This window comes from Coffea arabica, chromosome 5c (assembly GCF_036785885.1).
Source record: "Coffea arabica cultivar ET-39 chromosome 5c, Coffea Arabica ET-39 HiFi, whole genome shotgun sequence".
NCBI classification, from domain to species: domain Eukaryota; kingdom Viridiplantae; phylum Streptophyta; class Magnoliopsida; order Gentianales; family Rubiaceae; genus Coffea; species Coffea arabica.
The window spans coordinates 37497726-37513334 of NC_092319.1; the positions used below are offsets into that span (position 1 = coordinate 37497726).

A 15609-nucleotide genomic window follows, 5' to 3' on the forward strand; every position below is an offset into this window, starting at 1 on the left:
ATTGCCTACCAAATCGTCAGTTATAAAACTCACAATCCTTACCTTTTCCCTACTCAAACGGCCAAGCCCCTCAATTACCAAAATTCTTCCTTTTTTGAGTGATAAAAGGTTATAATTTAATAGCCATGGTTGCAATAGTTTGGTCATAATATCTGGCCTAGTCAAGAAGAATTGTTTTCCTTTTTTTTTTTGTTATCTTTTTTAATCAATGGCTTGTCTTTGGAAAAATTATGAAAGTTATTATAGTCATTGTCTATCATCAAGGGAAGTAAGTGTAATATTGAAAACCTTATGAAAGCTCAATGAAACTGTTAGAAACCTCAGGGAGGTTTCTGAAATTATCCCTTCTAAAAAACTACTTGCGTCTATTTGATCGTCTTGTGGGGTAGTTGAGAAAGTTTGAACGTTATTGCTGTTTTAGTATTCAGCATCGTCCATTTTTGACTAGTTTTGGCATCAATCTTCGAAGCCTCTTCAAAATGGTATAGCGGTTTCTACCATTTCTTTGGTATTAGACTGACACAATGGTACATGGTATTCTGACTCACATCAAGTCAATAGGAACCAAAGGACAATTGACAAGGCTGACTTCACCTTGAAAATGAAGCACAAAATAAGAGAGTAGAACTAAAAGATTACCTACCGGTAAGCTGATAAAGAGGTGGGCTGAGAATTGCATCACATGATAGGCAGGTCATGAATGTGAATGTTTAGTTATATATTAAAATGATAATATTTCAATAAAAAAAATTTGGTCTCCAAAATTTATAATTTTAAGCACATTTAGAACAATTGATGGAACTTAACATTGATTAACAGTCAAAATCATTTTAGCAATAAAATCCTATTTCAATTTTTCCTATACTATAGCCTCTTAATTTTTGTTCTGTATATCATATGTGTATTATTATTCAATTTTAACTTAGTTAACGAAGATATACTTTTTAGCTTAAATGATAACGTTGTGCCTATATTATTCTATATAGAGTACATAGTGGTTAACGACACTATGTTATCTAATTTGAATTATTTATCTATAGAACCAAAAAAGTAAAACAATCAAAATATATTTCATAAAAAAAAAAACTATAGTAGGTCAACTACATATAACCAAGAGACATTTAAATTACTTTGAACTCGTGCTAAATTGCTCCTGTAGTGGGGGCACAATTTATTTATTTTTCTCTGTTTTATGTCTATTAAATCCAAAGTTTCAATGGAAAGTTTTAAAATAGTTACTTTGCTCTTTGTTTACTTTAATATTTTACCACAACCCTCCCCCCGATTACCTTAAGAATTTTATTGAATGATTCAAACAATTATACAAAATATTAATTTCATCTTAAATTCAATTGATAGTCTATTAAAATTGAAAACAAGAAAACAAATCTGATTTGCTTATAGTTCATATTCTTTATAGTTTGAATGGATATCTAATTGAGCGTTTAAATATCAATACAAGTAACAAAAAAAAAAAGAATTCATTATCAATTAATTCTCCATAATGCAAAAGCATGCATACATATATAATGCTACATTTGGGACCAGTCATGCAACAGTAAAAGTCTATGAGAAACAAGTAGGATGAATACACAAAATAAAAGAATAAAAGAAAGAAGTTTCCTGAACCTTTGCACATTTTCAACATAATTTCAATCTAATTTGCATTTCTTTTCCTTTGAAACCGTTAATATCACTATTTAAAATCTAAGATACCATGATGATCCAAATTTGAAACATTGCTATAAAAAATGCAAAGTCAAAACTATTCAGTAGTGGCAACTTGACTTTGATCTTTAATCATCATTTTTTTCGTCAATTTACTAAATATGCTTAAGATTTGAAACACTGGGACCAAATTTATTTTGATCCAAGCATTAATGATCAGTCCTACACACATGCAGAGTATTATAAACAAGAATCGTATTTCTTCCAAATTTTGGATATATGTTATGTATTGATTTAAATTACAACTTTTAAACTTATCTTCTTCATAATGGTTGGTTAGTGATAATTTAGTTTTAATATTATTGTGATATCATTTTCTAATAAAGTGGAGGTGATTTGTCACTTAATCATAAATTTTTATCTCCTTTTGCCTAAAAATATGTTCAAGTTCGGGAGTACCAATAGTAAAAAGTTTTTATGTTATTTGAAAGAAAATTATTCATTCATTAGTAAATTCAAGCATGTCATCTTGTATTATATTATCCATGAAAATATATGGAATACTTTTAATGTGAAGATTGTTTGTTGTCCTACTTTTAGAATAGACAATAAGCAGTTATATTTTTGTATTTACACCTATTAAAAACATTTCTTAACTATATCACTACATAATTTAATTAATACGAATATTTGATTTCAAGCATGTATACATTAGTACAAATAGCATTAGTATTACTAGTGATAAAGGGCGCACTCAATCTATGTACAATTTAAACAATCACTTTTTATATGGAAGAAATTAGTATAAAATTTTAATAAACAAAAAACTTTGATCTTTTAAAAGTTTTTTTTAATATTATTTTAATGAACTTGGTAATTATAATGTTTGCGGTTGGTTATTGGCGAAAGTTAGTTGTGGTATTGGTTGACAATACATAAGCAACATGTTAATCAGATGATAAAAGTATAATTAAGCGATGGATTAATCTTTCTTATACTGACAGTATATACACTATCAACGTTTAGATGAATTACAAATATGCAAAATTTGAATTTAAAATTCAACTTTTACATATATGTCATAGATTCAATGGTGATAGTGTATACACTGTCACTGTATATAAGATTTGCTCGTAAGTGATTGCGATGATAATGCTGAAAATTTAAAAGTGACAAATATGGTCTAATTAAATTTCACCTATACGCACTGCAGTTATTATGTCATCAATTCATTCTCATTAATTTGGTCTAATACCATTACAAATGCATTTTTAAAACATTTCTTTATGTTCTACCGGCAAATATAAAAAACAATCATGCAACAACATATTACTTCTGCTACAAATATTCCATCTCAACTAATTAATTAACCATTCGTTTACTCCTTTACAATTATTAATTCCTATGATTGGTTTAATTAATTGCACATATTAATTTACGATCATTTTCCTCCTACCCATGATTGGTTTAAGGGTTACTCACATTTAATCCTCTTAAGATATATCCCATTCCTCAATTTATCCCAAAACTTTTAATTTTACTCATTTAACCCCCTACAGGACAAAATTGCCCTTGCATTATTTTGATTTTTTATTTACCTTGTTTTCCTTTATTTTATTTTGATCTGTACCCCTTATGAAAGTTAGTTGTGCTATTGGATGACAATACATAGACAATATGTTAATCAAATGATAAAAAGTATAATTAAGGTGATTATGATGATAATGTTGAAAATTTAAAAGTGACAAGTATGGTCTAATTAAATTTCACCTATTTGCACTCCGGTTATTATGTCATCAATTCATTCTCATTAATTTGGACTAATACCATTACAAATGCATTTTTTAAACATTTCTTTATGTTCTACCTGCAAATATAATAAAAGAATCATATTAATTACTTCTCATATAATAAAACAACATATTACTTATCCTACAAATATTCCATCTCAACCAATTAATTAACCATTCATTTACTCATTTACAATTATTAATTCCTATGATTGGTTTAATTAATTGTATATATTATTCCAAATTTCTTCCAAAATATTTAAATTATCTACTCTTTTGTCAATTTATGTAATTAAATGAATCAAAATTTATCTAATTCTGTACATACATATATTATTTATTTTTTCTTATTTCTTTCAGTTATGTATCCAACTTTGCATTTTCTTCATTATGTCTATTGTATATAAATTAGAAAACAATAATAATGTCTTGGGTCTTTTCACGTGGGTTAACGTGGGTGAACCCATGTGACTGACAAATTGTCTTGGGCCATTTCAATGTGGAACCCACCATCACAACACTCATTAAGTTCCGGTAGCCTTAACCCACACCAAAAACAACCTTGAATTTTGCTTTTCCTAACGTGTCTGGCTCCTGCCACATCCGTACCACATCAAACCACTCTACCAATGCATTGGCTATACCAATCCTTAGAATTTTCGCATCAATCTTTGGTACATGTGCTTGGCTGCATCAGAAAAAGCTTAAGTATTGCCTAAAATGTCATTTATATTGTCTTAGCTTTTGATACTTGGCTTCTCAGCTCGTAAACTAAATGGACAACTTTTTTTTTTAGGCAACAAAATGGACAACTTAGTCATACTGAACAAGACAAATATGTTTGGATCAAATAAATTGTTATATCCTGGCAATTTTACGATTAATTTCTCGCCAGATAAAAAAATGAGGAAGCATATTAAGCTTACACCAGAAAACACAAACAATGGAGAGAAATTAATTTCTGGTATGCGTATTTAATCTCTAGTATGTGACTTTTCCAACCAAACCAACCCAAACAAAGACAAGTTATAGGGATAAAGACAAGTTTTAAGTTTTAACAATGACAAGTCTCGTGCATAAATGCACACATCAAACACGTACCAAACACACAAACAGTGGCGTACAAATGATTCCTGTGGTACGATTTGTTTATTTGGTTAATTGCAATTTGCACTTCTAAACTAATGCGGGTAGCAGTTTGAACCATAAGTATCGATTGCAGCATTGAAGACCCTACACTATTGACTTATAGTACATTTTACCAATTCATTTATACTCAACAAACTTTTTATGGCTATTTTTGAATAAAAAGGCTTTAGTTCCAGTCAACGAAAAAGAGAATTTCACAACAAATGCAGATTTGAGCTGCTTATGTTCTTGTTTTAATAAATTGTAAGAAATTTTATTTATTCATAACTAACTAGAATAGTATGTCATGAGGCTGAGGAAATCTTGGTCTATTGACTAAGGTTGAGACTGCAAGAATAAAAGTTTTGGATTCAAATTTTTCTTCTTCCTCTCCATTTCTTAAATTCCACCCTTTCTCTGTTTCGGAAAAAAAAAATGAATAGTGCAAGGTAATAAAGTACTAAATTCGATAGTTTAAGATGCTAAATGCAAATAGATCATAATTGAGGGGAACATATCGCAATTAATGCTATAACTTTTGAAATAAGAAGAGAATTATTGGAAAAAATATTTAATTATAGGAGGATAAAGTATAATTCATCCTTTTTTAATTTGATTCCTTCACCATCATTCTATTTAAGTCTCCAGAGGCAATGAGTAGCATTTCATTGCGTGACTGCAACGGGGTATAATCTCCTATTGGGTGACTGGTCTCCAGAGGAAGCTGACATATGTAAATATATCATTTATTAATGAAGAGCAATACCAGGGTAGTCATCAGGTATGTCCTGTCTAATGTAGAGATTGACCTTTACAGTAAGATGATCTCCTACTTGGCTGACCACCTCAAAGGTAGCATACCCTGTTGCATACCGGAATTGTTTGGTTCCCCCTAAAATTGCAAGTTCATTGACACCCATAGACTGTATGAAAATTCCTTTCATTTCCACAGTGCTACCACTGTACTTTCCATTAGTGAACAGAAAAGTTATCACAAGCTCTACGTTGGTGTTATCAAGGGATGCTACTGCAGCAATGCCTTGCGAACGGCCGACTAGCGCGGATTTGAACGAAACGCTTTGGGTCAAGGTATTATCAACGACAAAAACAGTTCCAAATTGGTTAAAGCCCCAGGTTGCGTTGGGAAGACCTGCAACTGGGAAAACGCTCTGGCCATCTCCACTTCGAAATTCATGGTCGTACACCGTCAAATTTGTGAACACTGTCTTTGATTGTCCCAAGCTTGCTAGTAAAAGCAGGCTCAGAATTTGGAGGGATGCTATGGCTAAACTCTTTGCCATTGTTTTGCTACAGAAACAAAGGAGGAGGAGAAAGAAGGAAACAAATTGGGGTGGTGTGAAGTATAAAGACGATGAGGAGGACTATTTATAGGACCACAGTTGAGGGGAACGCAACGATTTCCGTTTTCCAAAAAAATTCAAAAAAGTGAAAAACTTTGTTACGTAACCGCTTTTCAATTTCAATATTATTGTGTTAAATAGAGCTCCACGTGCCTAAAATTGTACGGAGAGTGTAAAGTCCAAAAATTAATATGTGCACGTGATACGAAGTTGACAGATGAAGGTCGGTTTTTTGTTTTTCTCGAAGGAAAGGAAGATGGGGTTATGGGACTCGGACCCATAGTTATTAAACCCGGCCCGGAAAGGAACCCGGCGAAAAAGGTGGGTGAACGGGTTACTGGTTCAACTAGTGGGTGAGTGGTTCAACCGGTGGGTCACGAAATATATTTAAATATTATGTTTCATAATTTTTTGATATGGTTAAAACTATAATAAATTATGTCATAGTAAATGCTTTATTAGTCTAATTTATTATAGAATCATTAATTCTTATAAGAATTAACAAAACCTAAATGCAATTAGTAATCCATCAAATTTCAAGAATAAAATTTTATCTAAGTATAATTATCTAGTTTATTTATGAATTTTAAATGCAAAGAATTATTAGGAACGATATTTGCCTTTAGAATGAATTATGTGATATGTTATTTTTTAAATTCATTTCATAATTTATAGAGTCTGGGGAGTAATAAAATTTATTAAAAGATTCCAAATAAATTATGTTTTGGAAAATTAAATAAGAATAAGTCTAATATATAATATAAAAAAAAAAGACTAAATGACAAACAAGTGAGTTGTTGGTGTAGCGGTTGTTGCATTTTCTTCAATACAAGAGGTCGTTGGTTTGAAGCTTCACTCCAGCATCTTCCAAACATTTTTAACATGCAAACCCGGTTTCCTATAAAATCGGACGGTTGACCGGTCGAACCGGCGGATCGGGCCGGGTTTAATAACTATGCTCGGACCGGCCAACAAATCGGAGAGGCGGCCGGTTCGCGGTCTGATCAGTCGGTTCATCGGTTTACTATTTTTTTTTTTGTAATTTTAGTGTTAAATACTTCACACTTCACAGGTCTTCATTCTACACTTGAACTTGATGGCTAATATACAATTTAACATGGTTATTAATAACTTAAGTTCCTAAAATGCATTTACCAATATAACTAAATTTAAGTTGACATAATAACAAATTTCTTAAAAGTTATACATAAAACCTGGAATGATAAACATCATTAAAATATCATAATTCACCACATGTTTTCATAAATTCATTACAAACATAAATAGATACAATCCAAATGTTTACCAATTATCACAAATAAAAACACAAAAATAAATAAAATAAATATTGAAATTCTTTTGCAATCCTTAAAAAAGTCCATAAAAGAGTCCAACTCATATTCAAGACAAACCATTTGAATAACAAACTTCCATCAGTGACATGATAAGCAACAACACCACTTTCATAATTTCATCAACTTAACCTGAAAATGTTAAAATTTTATTATAAAAATATAAATCTAATTGCTCAAACTCAAAAAAAAAAATTTTGAAAATTAGGGGGAACGGATGAAAATTGGGAAAATTAAGGGAAACAGATGAAAATAACATGCCTTATTGTAGAATGGACTTCACACGGATGCAAATTATTACCATTAGCATTTAAATAGCCAGACGACATACTCCCGAATTCGCATGATGACCAGTTTCATTTGTCGCCAGAAAGGTTCAAGAATATTTTAATTCCTGTTTGGATCTTCATTATTCCATGATCCTATATCATTAATTATTTTAAATTCAATGATCAATAGCTTCGATTATGTGCCAACTACCATATTATGAATAATCATTAAAATTTTTTAAAAGTCAAGAATACATTTTTATACTACAAAATTATGAGTTCTATTACTTAACCAATGTCCTGATATTTTCTATCCCATGATTTTCTACATCACCCAAATTTTCAAACTCTTATCACTTCTTTTTTTACGAACAAACTCTTCATTTTAGATGCTAAAATCCACCATCATAATTCTTACTTTCATTGTCTTTACCTCTCTATAGGTTTCTTTCATACATTGCCTACCAAATCGTCAGTTATAAAACTCACAATCCTTACCTTTTCCCTACTCAAACGGCCAAGCCTCCCAATTACCAAAATTCTTCCTTTTTTGAGTGATAAAAGGTTATAATTTAATGGTCATGGTTGCAACAGTTTGGTCATAATATTTGGCCTGGTCAAGAAGAATTGTTTTCCTTTTTTTGTTATCTTTTTTTATCAATGGCTTGTCGTTGGAAAAATTATGAAAGTTATTATAGTCAAGTGTAAAATTGAAAACCTTATGAAAGCTCAATGAAACTATTGGGAACCTCAGGGAGGTTTCTGAAATTATCCCTTCTAAAAAATTGCTTGCGTCTATTTGATCGTCTTGCTGGTAGTTGAGAAAGTTTGTACGTTATCGCTGTTTTAGTATTCAGCATCGTCCATTTTTGACTAGTTTTCGCATCAATCTTCAGTACATGTACTTGGTTGCATCAGAAAAAGCTTAAGTATTGCCTAAAATGTCATGTATATTGTCTTAGCTTTTGATACTTGGCTTCTCAGCTCGTAAACTAAATGGACAACCTTTTTTTTAGGCAACAAAATGGACAACTTAGTCATACTGAACAAGACAAATATGTGTGGATCAAATAAATTGTTATATCCTAGCAATTTTAGGATTAATTTCTCGCCAGATAAAAAAATGAGGAAGCATATTAAGCTTACACCAGGAAACACAAACAATGGAGAGAAATTAATTTCTGGTATGCGTATTTAATCTCTAGTATGTGACTTTTCTAACCAAACCAACCCAAACAAAGACCAAGTTATAGGGATAAAGACGAGTTTTAAGTTTTAACAATGGCAAGTCTCGTGCATAAATGCACACATCAAACACGGACCAAACACACAAACAGTGGCGTACAAATGATTCCTGTGGTACAATTTGTTTATTTGGTTAATTGCAATTTGCACTTCTAAACTAATGCTGGTAGCAGTTTGAAGTATCGATTGCAGCATTCAAGCCCTTACACTATTGATTTATAGTACATTTTACCAATTCATTTATACTCAACAAACTTTTTATGGCTATTTTTGAATAAAAAGGCTTTAGTTCCAGTCAATGAAAAAGAGAATTTCACGAACAAATGCAGATTTGAGCTGCTTATGTTCTTGTTTTAATAAATGGTAAGAAATTTTATTTATTCGTAACTAACTTGAATAGAGTGTCACGAGACTGAGGAAATCTTGGTCTATTGACTAAGGTTGAGACTGCAAGAATAAAAGTTTTGGATTCAAAATTTTCTTCTTCCTCTTTATTTCTTAAATTCCATCCTTTTTCTGTTTGGGAAAAAAAATGAATAGTGCAAGGTAATAAAGTACTAAATTCGATAGTTTAAGACGCTAAATGCAAATAGATAATTGAGGGGAACATATCGCAATTAATGCTATAACTTTTGAAATAAGAAGAGAATTATGTGAAAAGATATTTAATTATAGGAGGATAAAGTAAAATTCATCCTTTTTTTAATTTGATTCCTTCACCATCATCATTCCCATCCTTTTTTTATTTTGATCATCCTTTTTTTTCATTTTGATTCCTTCACCATCATCCTTCTCAATGATTAATGGACTTCTCCGGTTGCCTCTGGAGACATTGAAATGCTGTGTAACTTCTATGCAATCCGGGGAGGATTCTTGATGGCTACAGGCAACCACTCACGCAGAAAACAATTGCTGACTCAACAATTTCAATCTATTTAATTCGCACCCCCCAAATATCTAGCACTTTGGTACTATTTTAAATCTCTACTTCATACTTTCATAAAGTCTTAATGTCTCAAATTGACTACTCTTACAAAAGAATTAGACAAAACAAAATGTCTAACAAGAAATGCTTATGAGACATAGCATGATTAGAACAAAGTTCACTTGTATTGATGACTTTTATAACTTTTAAGAGAATCGTAGTTTTGGTCCCCATTTTTTAGCCCTTGTGCCAAATTGGTCTTGACTGCTTCAAGCAAAACAAATCTAATCCGAAACTTTTGTGACTTTAGGTAGATTTAAAACAACTAACCATGACTAACAGTCAAATATCAAATTATTATTAGTCAACAACTTTGACTTAGCACTTTTGACCCATAATATTTTGATTTTAAATCATTATATTTTTCTTAAATTTTAAATAGTGATATTGAGGGTTTTAGCATGAATTGAAATGCAAAACTAGAATAAAATAGTAGTATTAAATGGGTAATAAGAATGCTAGTTAAACTTTTCTTTTTCTTCTTTTTATTTTATTCAATCATATTTGCAGTATATCATATGTTTCTTTTCTTTTGCATGGTTAGTTTCAAACTTGGTATGATATGTGTATATTATTGTTCTTACTATTAATAATTAATTGACAATGATTTTTATTATTTTTATTTCTAATGGTAATTAGAAAGCTTAATTAAATATCCCTTAAAATGTAAGAAATATATACTATTTGTATGCTAAGTTGATATTTTTGTTTTGTTGTTTTGGTATTTTAATAGGTTATTAATTGAGTTTGAAATAAATTTGGCATTTTATACATATTATATGAACTATTAAATGATTATCAAGGTACATAAATATTAAAATAAATGTTTTAAAACTACAATATTGGAATGTTAGATTTTAATTAGCAAGAAAGACATAAAAAATAAAAGGTAGTTTTGTTAAGAATTCCTAAAATTACTTCACATTGATACTTGCCTTCACTTAGATTATAAAAACTAGTGAAGGTAAGTATCAACATGAAGTAGTCTAGGAATTTTTTAAAAAAAATTATCTTTTGTTTTTTATTATCTTTCCTGCCAATTAAAATTTAACATTCCAATATTGTAGATTTAAAATATTTATTTTAATATCTATGTGCCTCAGTTATCATTGAATAGTTCATATAACATGAAAAAAATGCCATTTTCATCTCAAATTCAATTAATAACCTATTAAAGTGCAAAGAAAAAAAGGATTAGCTTAGTTTGCAAAAAGAAATATATGACATATTATTAGCATGAATAAGTTCAACAAAAAAAATATAGAAGAAAAAATGTTTCATTAGAATACGTATGATCCATTTAATACGTCTATTTCATTCTAATTTGCATCTTAGTTTATGCTAAAACCCTCAATGTCACTATTTAAAATTTAGGGAAGTATAATGGTTCAAAATGAAAAAATTGAGGACCAAAAGTGCAAAGTCAAAGTTGAAAAGAAATTAGATTTAAAGATGGTAAGTTATTATTTTATTGGATATTCTGAAAGATCCATGAGTTATAAATTTTATGATCTCATGACTACATTGATTTTTGAGAAGAAAAATGTTCGATTCTTTGAAGATATCGAGTTTATGGGAAGATATACAGTTAGAGATCTTGTCTTTGAAATTTGAATTATCTCAAGTTTAAAGCATTTATCAAGTAATAGAAATTAGGAAACACAAATATTCGTACTTAAGGGAGCACTTTTAAGATTGGTTACTTATTCACCCGTTTGGTAGCATGCTAAGAGAATATTTTCTGAAATGTTTGATGCTTTTGTTTTGTAGAATTTAGTTCACTTTTGGCCACATTGAGTTTTCTAATTGCTCTCAACTAGGTTTATCATGCTACTGGAAACTTGCTTTTGACGTTGGTTGATTTTCATAATTGTTAGTTAGAAATACTAAAGTTGTCTGCTATTATCCAACTATATATAGGTAAAAAAGAAACATTTTGATAATTGTTAGCTCAAAAATTAAACAAAGACTACATATAAAAATAGATAGGTACAAACAATTCATTGGGCTTGTTTGGATTGTGAATTATTTGAGATATTTTTACTGTAGCACTTTTTGTGATGTGATGTATGTGAAATAAAAAGATAATTGAAAAGATAAAAAAGTACGTTGGAAATTGTAATGATGATGTAAGCAGATATAATTTGATAAATAATTCACAATCCAAACAAAGCCATTATATTTTTCCAAAATTATGATTGCAATTGAAAGCTTTTTGGTGGGGGGGGGGGGGGGGGCACTGGCAACCTCAACCAGCACATATGTATATATATCATTTATTAATGGAGAGCAATACCAGGGTAGTCATCAGGTATGTCCTGTCTAATGTAGAGATTCGCCCTAAAAGTAATATAATCTCCTATTACGCTGACCGGCTCCAAGGTAGCATACCCTGTTGCACACCGGAATTGTTTGGTTCCTCCTAAAATTGCAAGTTCATTGATGCCCATAGACTGTACGAAAATTCCTTTCATTTCCACAGTGCTACCACTGTACTTTCCATTAGTGAACAGAAAAGTTATCACAAGCTCTATGTTGGTGCTATCAAGGGATGCTACTGCAGCAATGCCTTGCGAACGACCCACTAGTGCGGATTTGAACGAAACGCTTTGGGTCAAGGTATTATCAACGACAAAAACAGTTCCAAATTGGTTAAAGCCCCAGGTTGCGTTGGGAAGACCTGCAACTGGGAAAACGCTCTGGCCATCTCCACTTCGAAATTCATGGTCGTACACCGTCAAATTTGTGAACACTGTCTTTGATTGTCCCAAGCTTGCTAGTAAAAGCAGGCTCAGAATTTGGAGGGATGCTATGGCTAAACTCTTTGCCATTGTTTTGCTACAGAAACAAAGGAGGAGGAGAAAGAAGGAAACAAATTGGGGCGGAGTGAAGTATAAAGACGATGAGGAGGACTATTTATACGACCACAGTTGACGGGAACGCAACGATTTCCTTTTTCCAAAAAAATCAAAAAAAGAGAAAAGGTATGTCTTTTTTTCCGGATTCCGGACACAGAAATAAACACACACGCTTAATTAGATTAAGCACGAAAGTTAATGGATAAATCAGCCCAATAAATAAGCAATTTAAAGGGGACTCACATAGCAATCCGATCCAGCCAATTGGTGACGGAGAAAAAGTATGTCACGTAACTGCTTTTTCAATCTCTATATTATTGTGTTGGATAGAACTCCACGAGCCTAAAATTGTACGGTGTGTAAAGTCATAAAAAAAAATTAATATCTGCACATGATATGAAGTTTACAGAGGAAGATGGTTTTTTTTTTTTTTTTTTTTGGAAGGAAGGAAGATGAGGTTATGGGGTGTCAAATATCTTCATTAAAAACTTCGTACGCAACTACCAATAAGGCCTTGGTTTAATTTTATAACAATCAAGGTTGAACTCCAAAAATTAGACGTCTTGTTTCATCTCAGGGAGGTTTCTGAAATTATCCCTTCTGGAAAATGACTTGCGTCTATTTGATCGTCTTGTGGGGTAGTTGAGAAAGTTTGTACGTTATGGCTGTGTTAGTATTCAGCATCGTCCATTTTTGACTAGTTTTGGCATCAATCTTCGGTACATGTGTCCTTCCACAAAAAAAAAAAAATTCTTCAGTACTCGGGTGCATCAGAAAAACCTTAAGTCTTAGCTTTTGACACTTGGCTTCTCAACTGGTAAACGAAATGGACAAATTTTTTTCAGGCAACAAAATGGACAACTTTGTCAAACTGAACAAGACAAATATGTTTGGATCAAATAGATTGTTATATCCTGGCAATTTTACAATTAATTTCTCACCAGATAAAGAAAATGAGGAAGCATATTTAAGTTCACACCAGGAAACACAAACAATGGAGAGAAATTAATTTCTGGTATGCGTATTTAATCTCTAGTAGGTGACTTTTCCAATCAAACCAATCCAAACAAAGACCAAGTTATAGGGACAAAGACGAGTTTTAAGTTTCAACAATGATAAGTCTCGTGCATAGACGCACACATCAGACGCGTACCAAACACACAAACAGTGGCGTGCAAAAGATTCCTGTAGTTCAATTTGTTTATTTGGTTAATTGCAATTTGGGGATAAAGTATTCCTGGCGTACAAAAGATTTTCCGCGTACAAAATATTAAATTATAGGCACCCTTTTTCATTTTGATTCCTTCACCATCATCCTTCTCGATGATCAATGGACTTCTCCTGTTGCCTATGGAGACGTTGAAATGCTGTGAACTTCTATGCAATCCGGGGAGGATTTTTGATGGCTACAGGCAACCGCTCTGACAGAAAACAATTGCTGACTCAACAATTTCTATCTACTAGGTGGCTTTGCCCTGCTCTTCGTGCAAGGCTGCCCGTGGTTTGGGGACAGTGGTTTTTTTTTTTTTTTTTTGGATATGTGTTTTTTGGTAATAGAAAAAATGTGTTTTATCAAATATTTATTAATGGAAAATATTTATTATGCAATTGTCCGCTACAGTATGCTTGTTAATAGAAATTACTGAGGAAAAAAGCACACGAAGGAGAAATAAAATAGAGGGAAAAAATGAAAAACTAAAGATGATGATATAGTATAAAAGAGATATTATCATTGTTATAAGAAATAGATAAATAATGGATAAAATAGTAGTGATGAATATGTGTGGAGAACATTAAAAATGAAGGGATCTTTTAAATTTTTTCATAAAATATGAAATATAGAGAAATCTAAATACAAAGGGGTTTGGAGTGGAATTGGTCATAAATATTTGACTAAATTTAAATAAGAGAAGGAAAAAAAATCTGAAATGCAAATAAATGTGGAGTAAAATATATAAATATTTTTTTAAATCATGCAATCTGCATTCAACTGGAGTTAGTATATCCAATTATAAATGATTTAATTTTTTTTTGAGGAATTGAGAGGTATAATTAACACTAAATTGTTTAACTAAATCAAAGGAAAAAAGGAAAATTTTTTAAATTTAGAGAAATTTGGAGTAAAATCTATGAGATGATTTTTTTTAATCAAGTCATGTTTATTCAATTGGAGTTCAACATATCTAATAGAAAATATATTATTAGTATTATTATACTGTTGAAATTAAGTAATAAACAAATAATGTACAGAAACAATAATAGTAGATTTGTCTAGAAAGTATTGAATAAGTGTCTAATCAACCACTGGCAACACTTTTGCTGTGGTATAGAATGAAGAGGAAGAGGTGGAGGTGGGGAGGAAAGTGATGGCTAAAGTGACGAGGGGGCATTCCTTGTCACTAGAGGGACATGGAGGCAGTAGAATAGTAGCTACAGTGAGGAGGAAATCAGCAGAACACTTGAGAACCATGGCTACAACATCTATTCAGGAACTTGAGGATTTTCATGGGAAGCTAGAGTATCGGCTTCGAAGGGCCTTGCTGCTGGATTCTTCTTGTCCATCATCTGCATTGATAGACTCTAAGGACAGCATACTCTTAAATAATCTAGATAAGAAGATCGGGCATCCTCATAGTTATCAGAAGAAGTGGTTGGCATTTCATTCTCAAACTAAGTCTCTTTGCTCTGTTAATGATAAGTCCGTATAATTCTTGATCTAGAATATTCATTGTGTTTCACGTCATGATACACCGCGATATTTACGACACTTATTTTCTCAAAACCATATTCGCTTGCTGGTCTTGATTAAATCCATGTCTAATGTGGATTTGATTGATGCCATTCATACCATGCTTCACTTTTATAGCTGTCGGTCTTGTATTGAAGGGAAAATATGGATTTTCTGGTGTGATGAGTTTAATATTTTTTTTCAAGAATTGGTAGACCAAATGGT

General features: G+C 31.4%; 2 protein-coding genes across 2 annotated transcripts; both read right to left on the reverse strand.

Annotated features, from left to right (window-relative positions):
• Positions 1–5335: 5335 nt before the first annotated feature.
• On the reverse strand, positions 5336–5887 carry LOC140007312 (dirigent protein 22-like). The gene has a single exon (XM_072050040.1). It carries the CDS (start codon positions 5885–5887, stop codon positions 5336–5338), a length of 552 nt encoding a protein of 183 aa, XP_071906141.1.
• Positions 5888–12077: 6190 nt separating this feature from the next.
• On the reverse strand, positions 12078–12629 carry LOC113690027 (dirigent protein 11-like). Its single transcript, XM_027207853.2, has one exon. The coding sequence runs from the start codon at positions 12627–12629 to the stop codon at positions 12078–12080; it is 552 nt and encodes a 183-aa protein (XP_027063654.1).
• Between the last annotated feature and the right edge of the window lie 2980 nt (positions 12630–15609).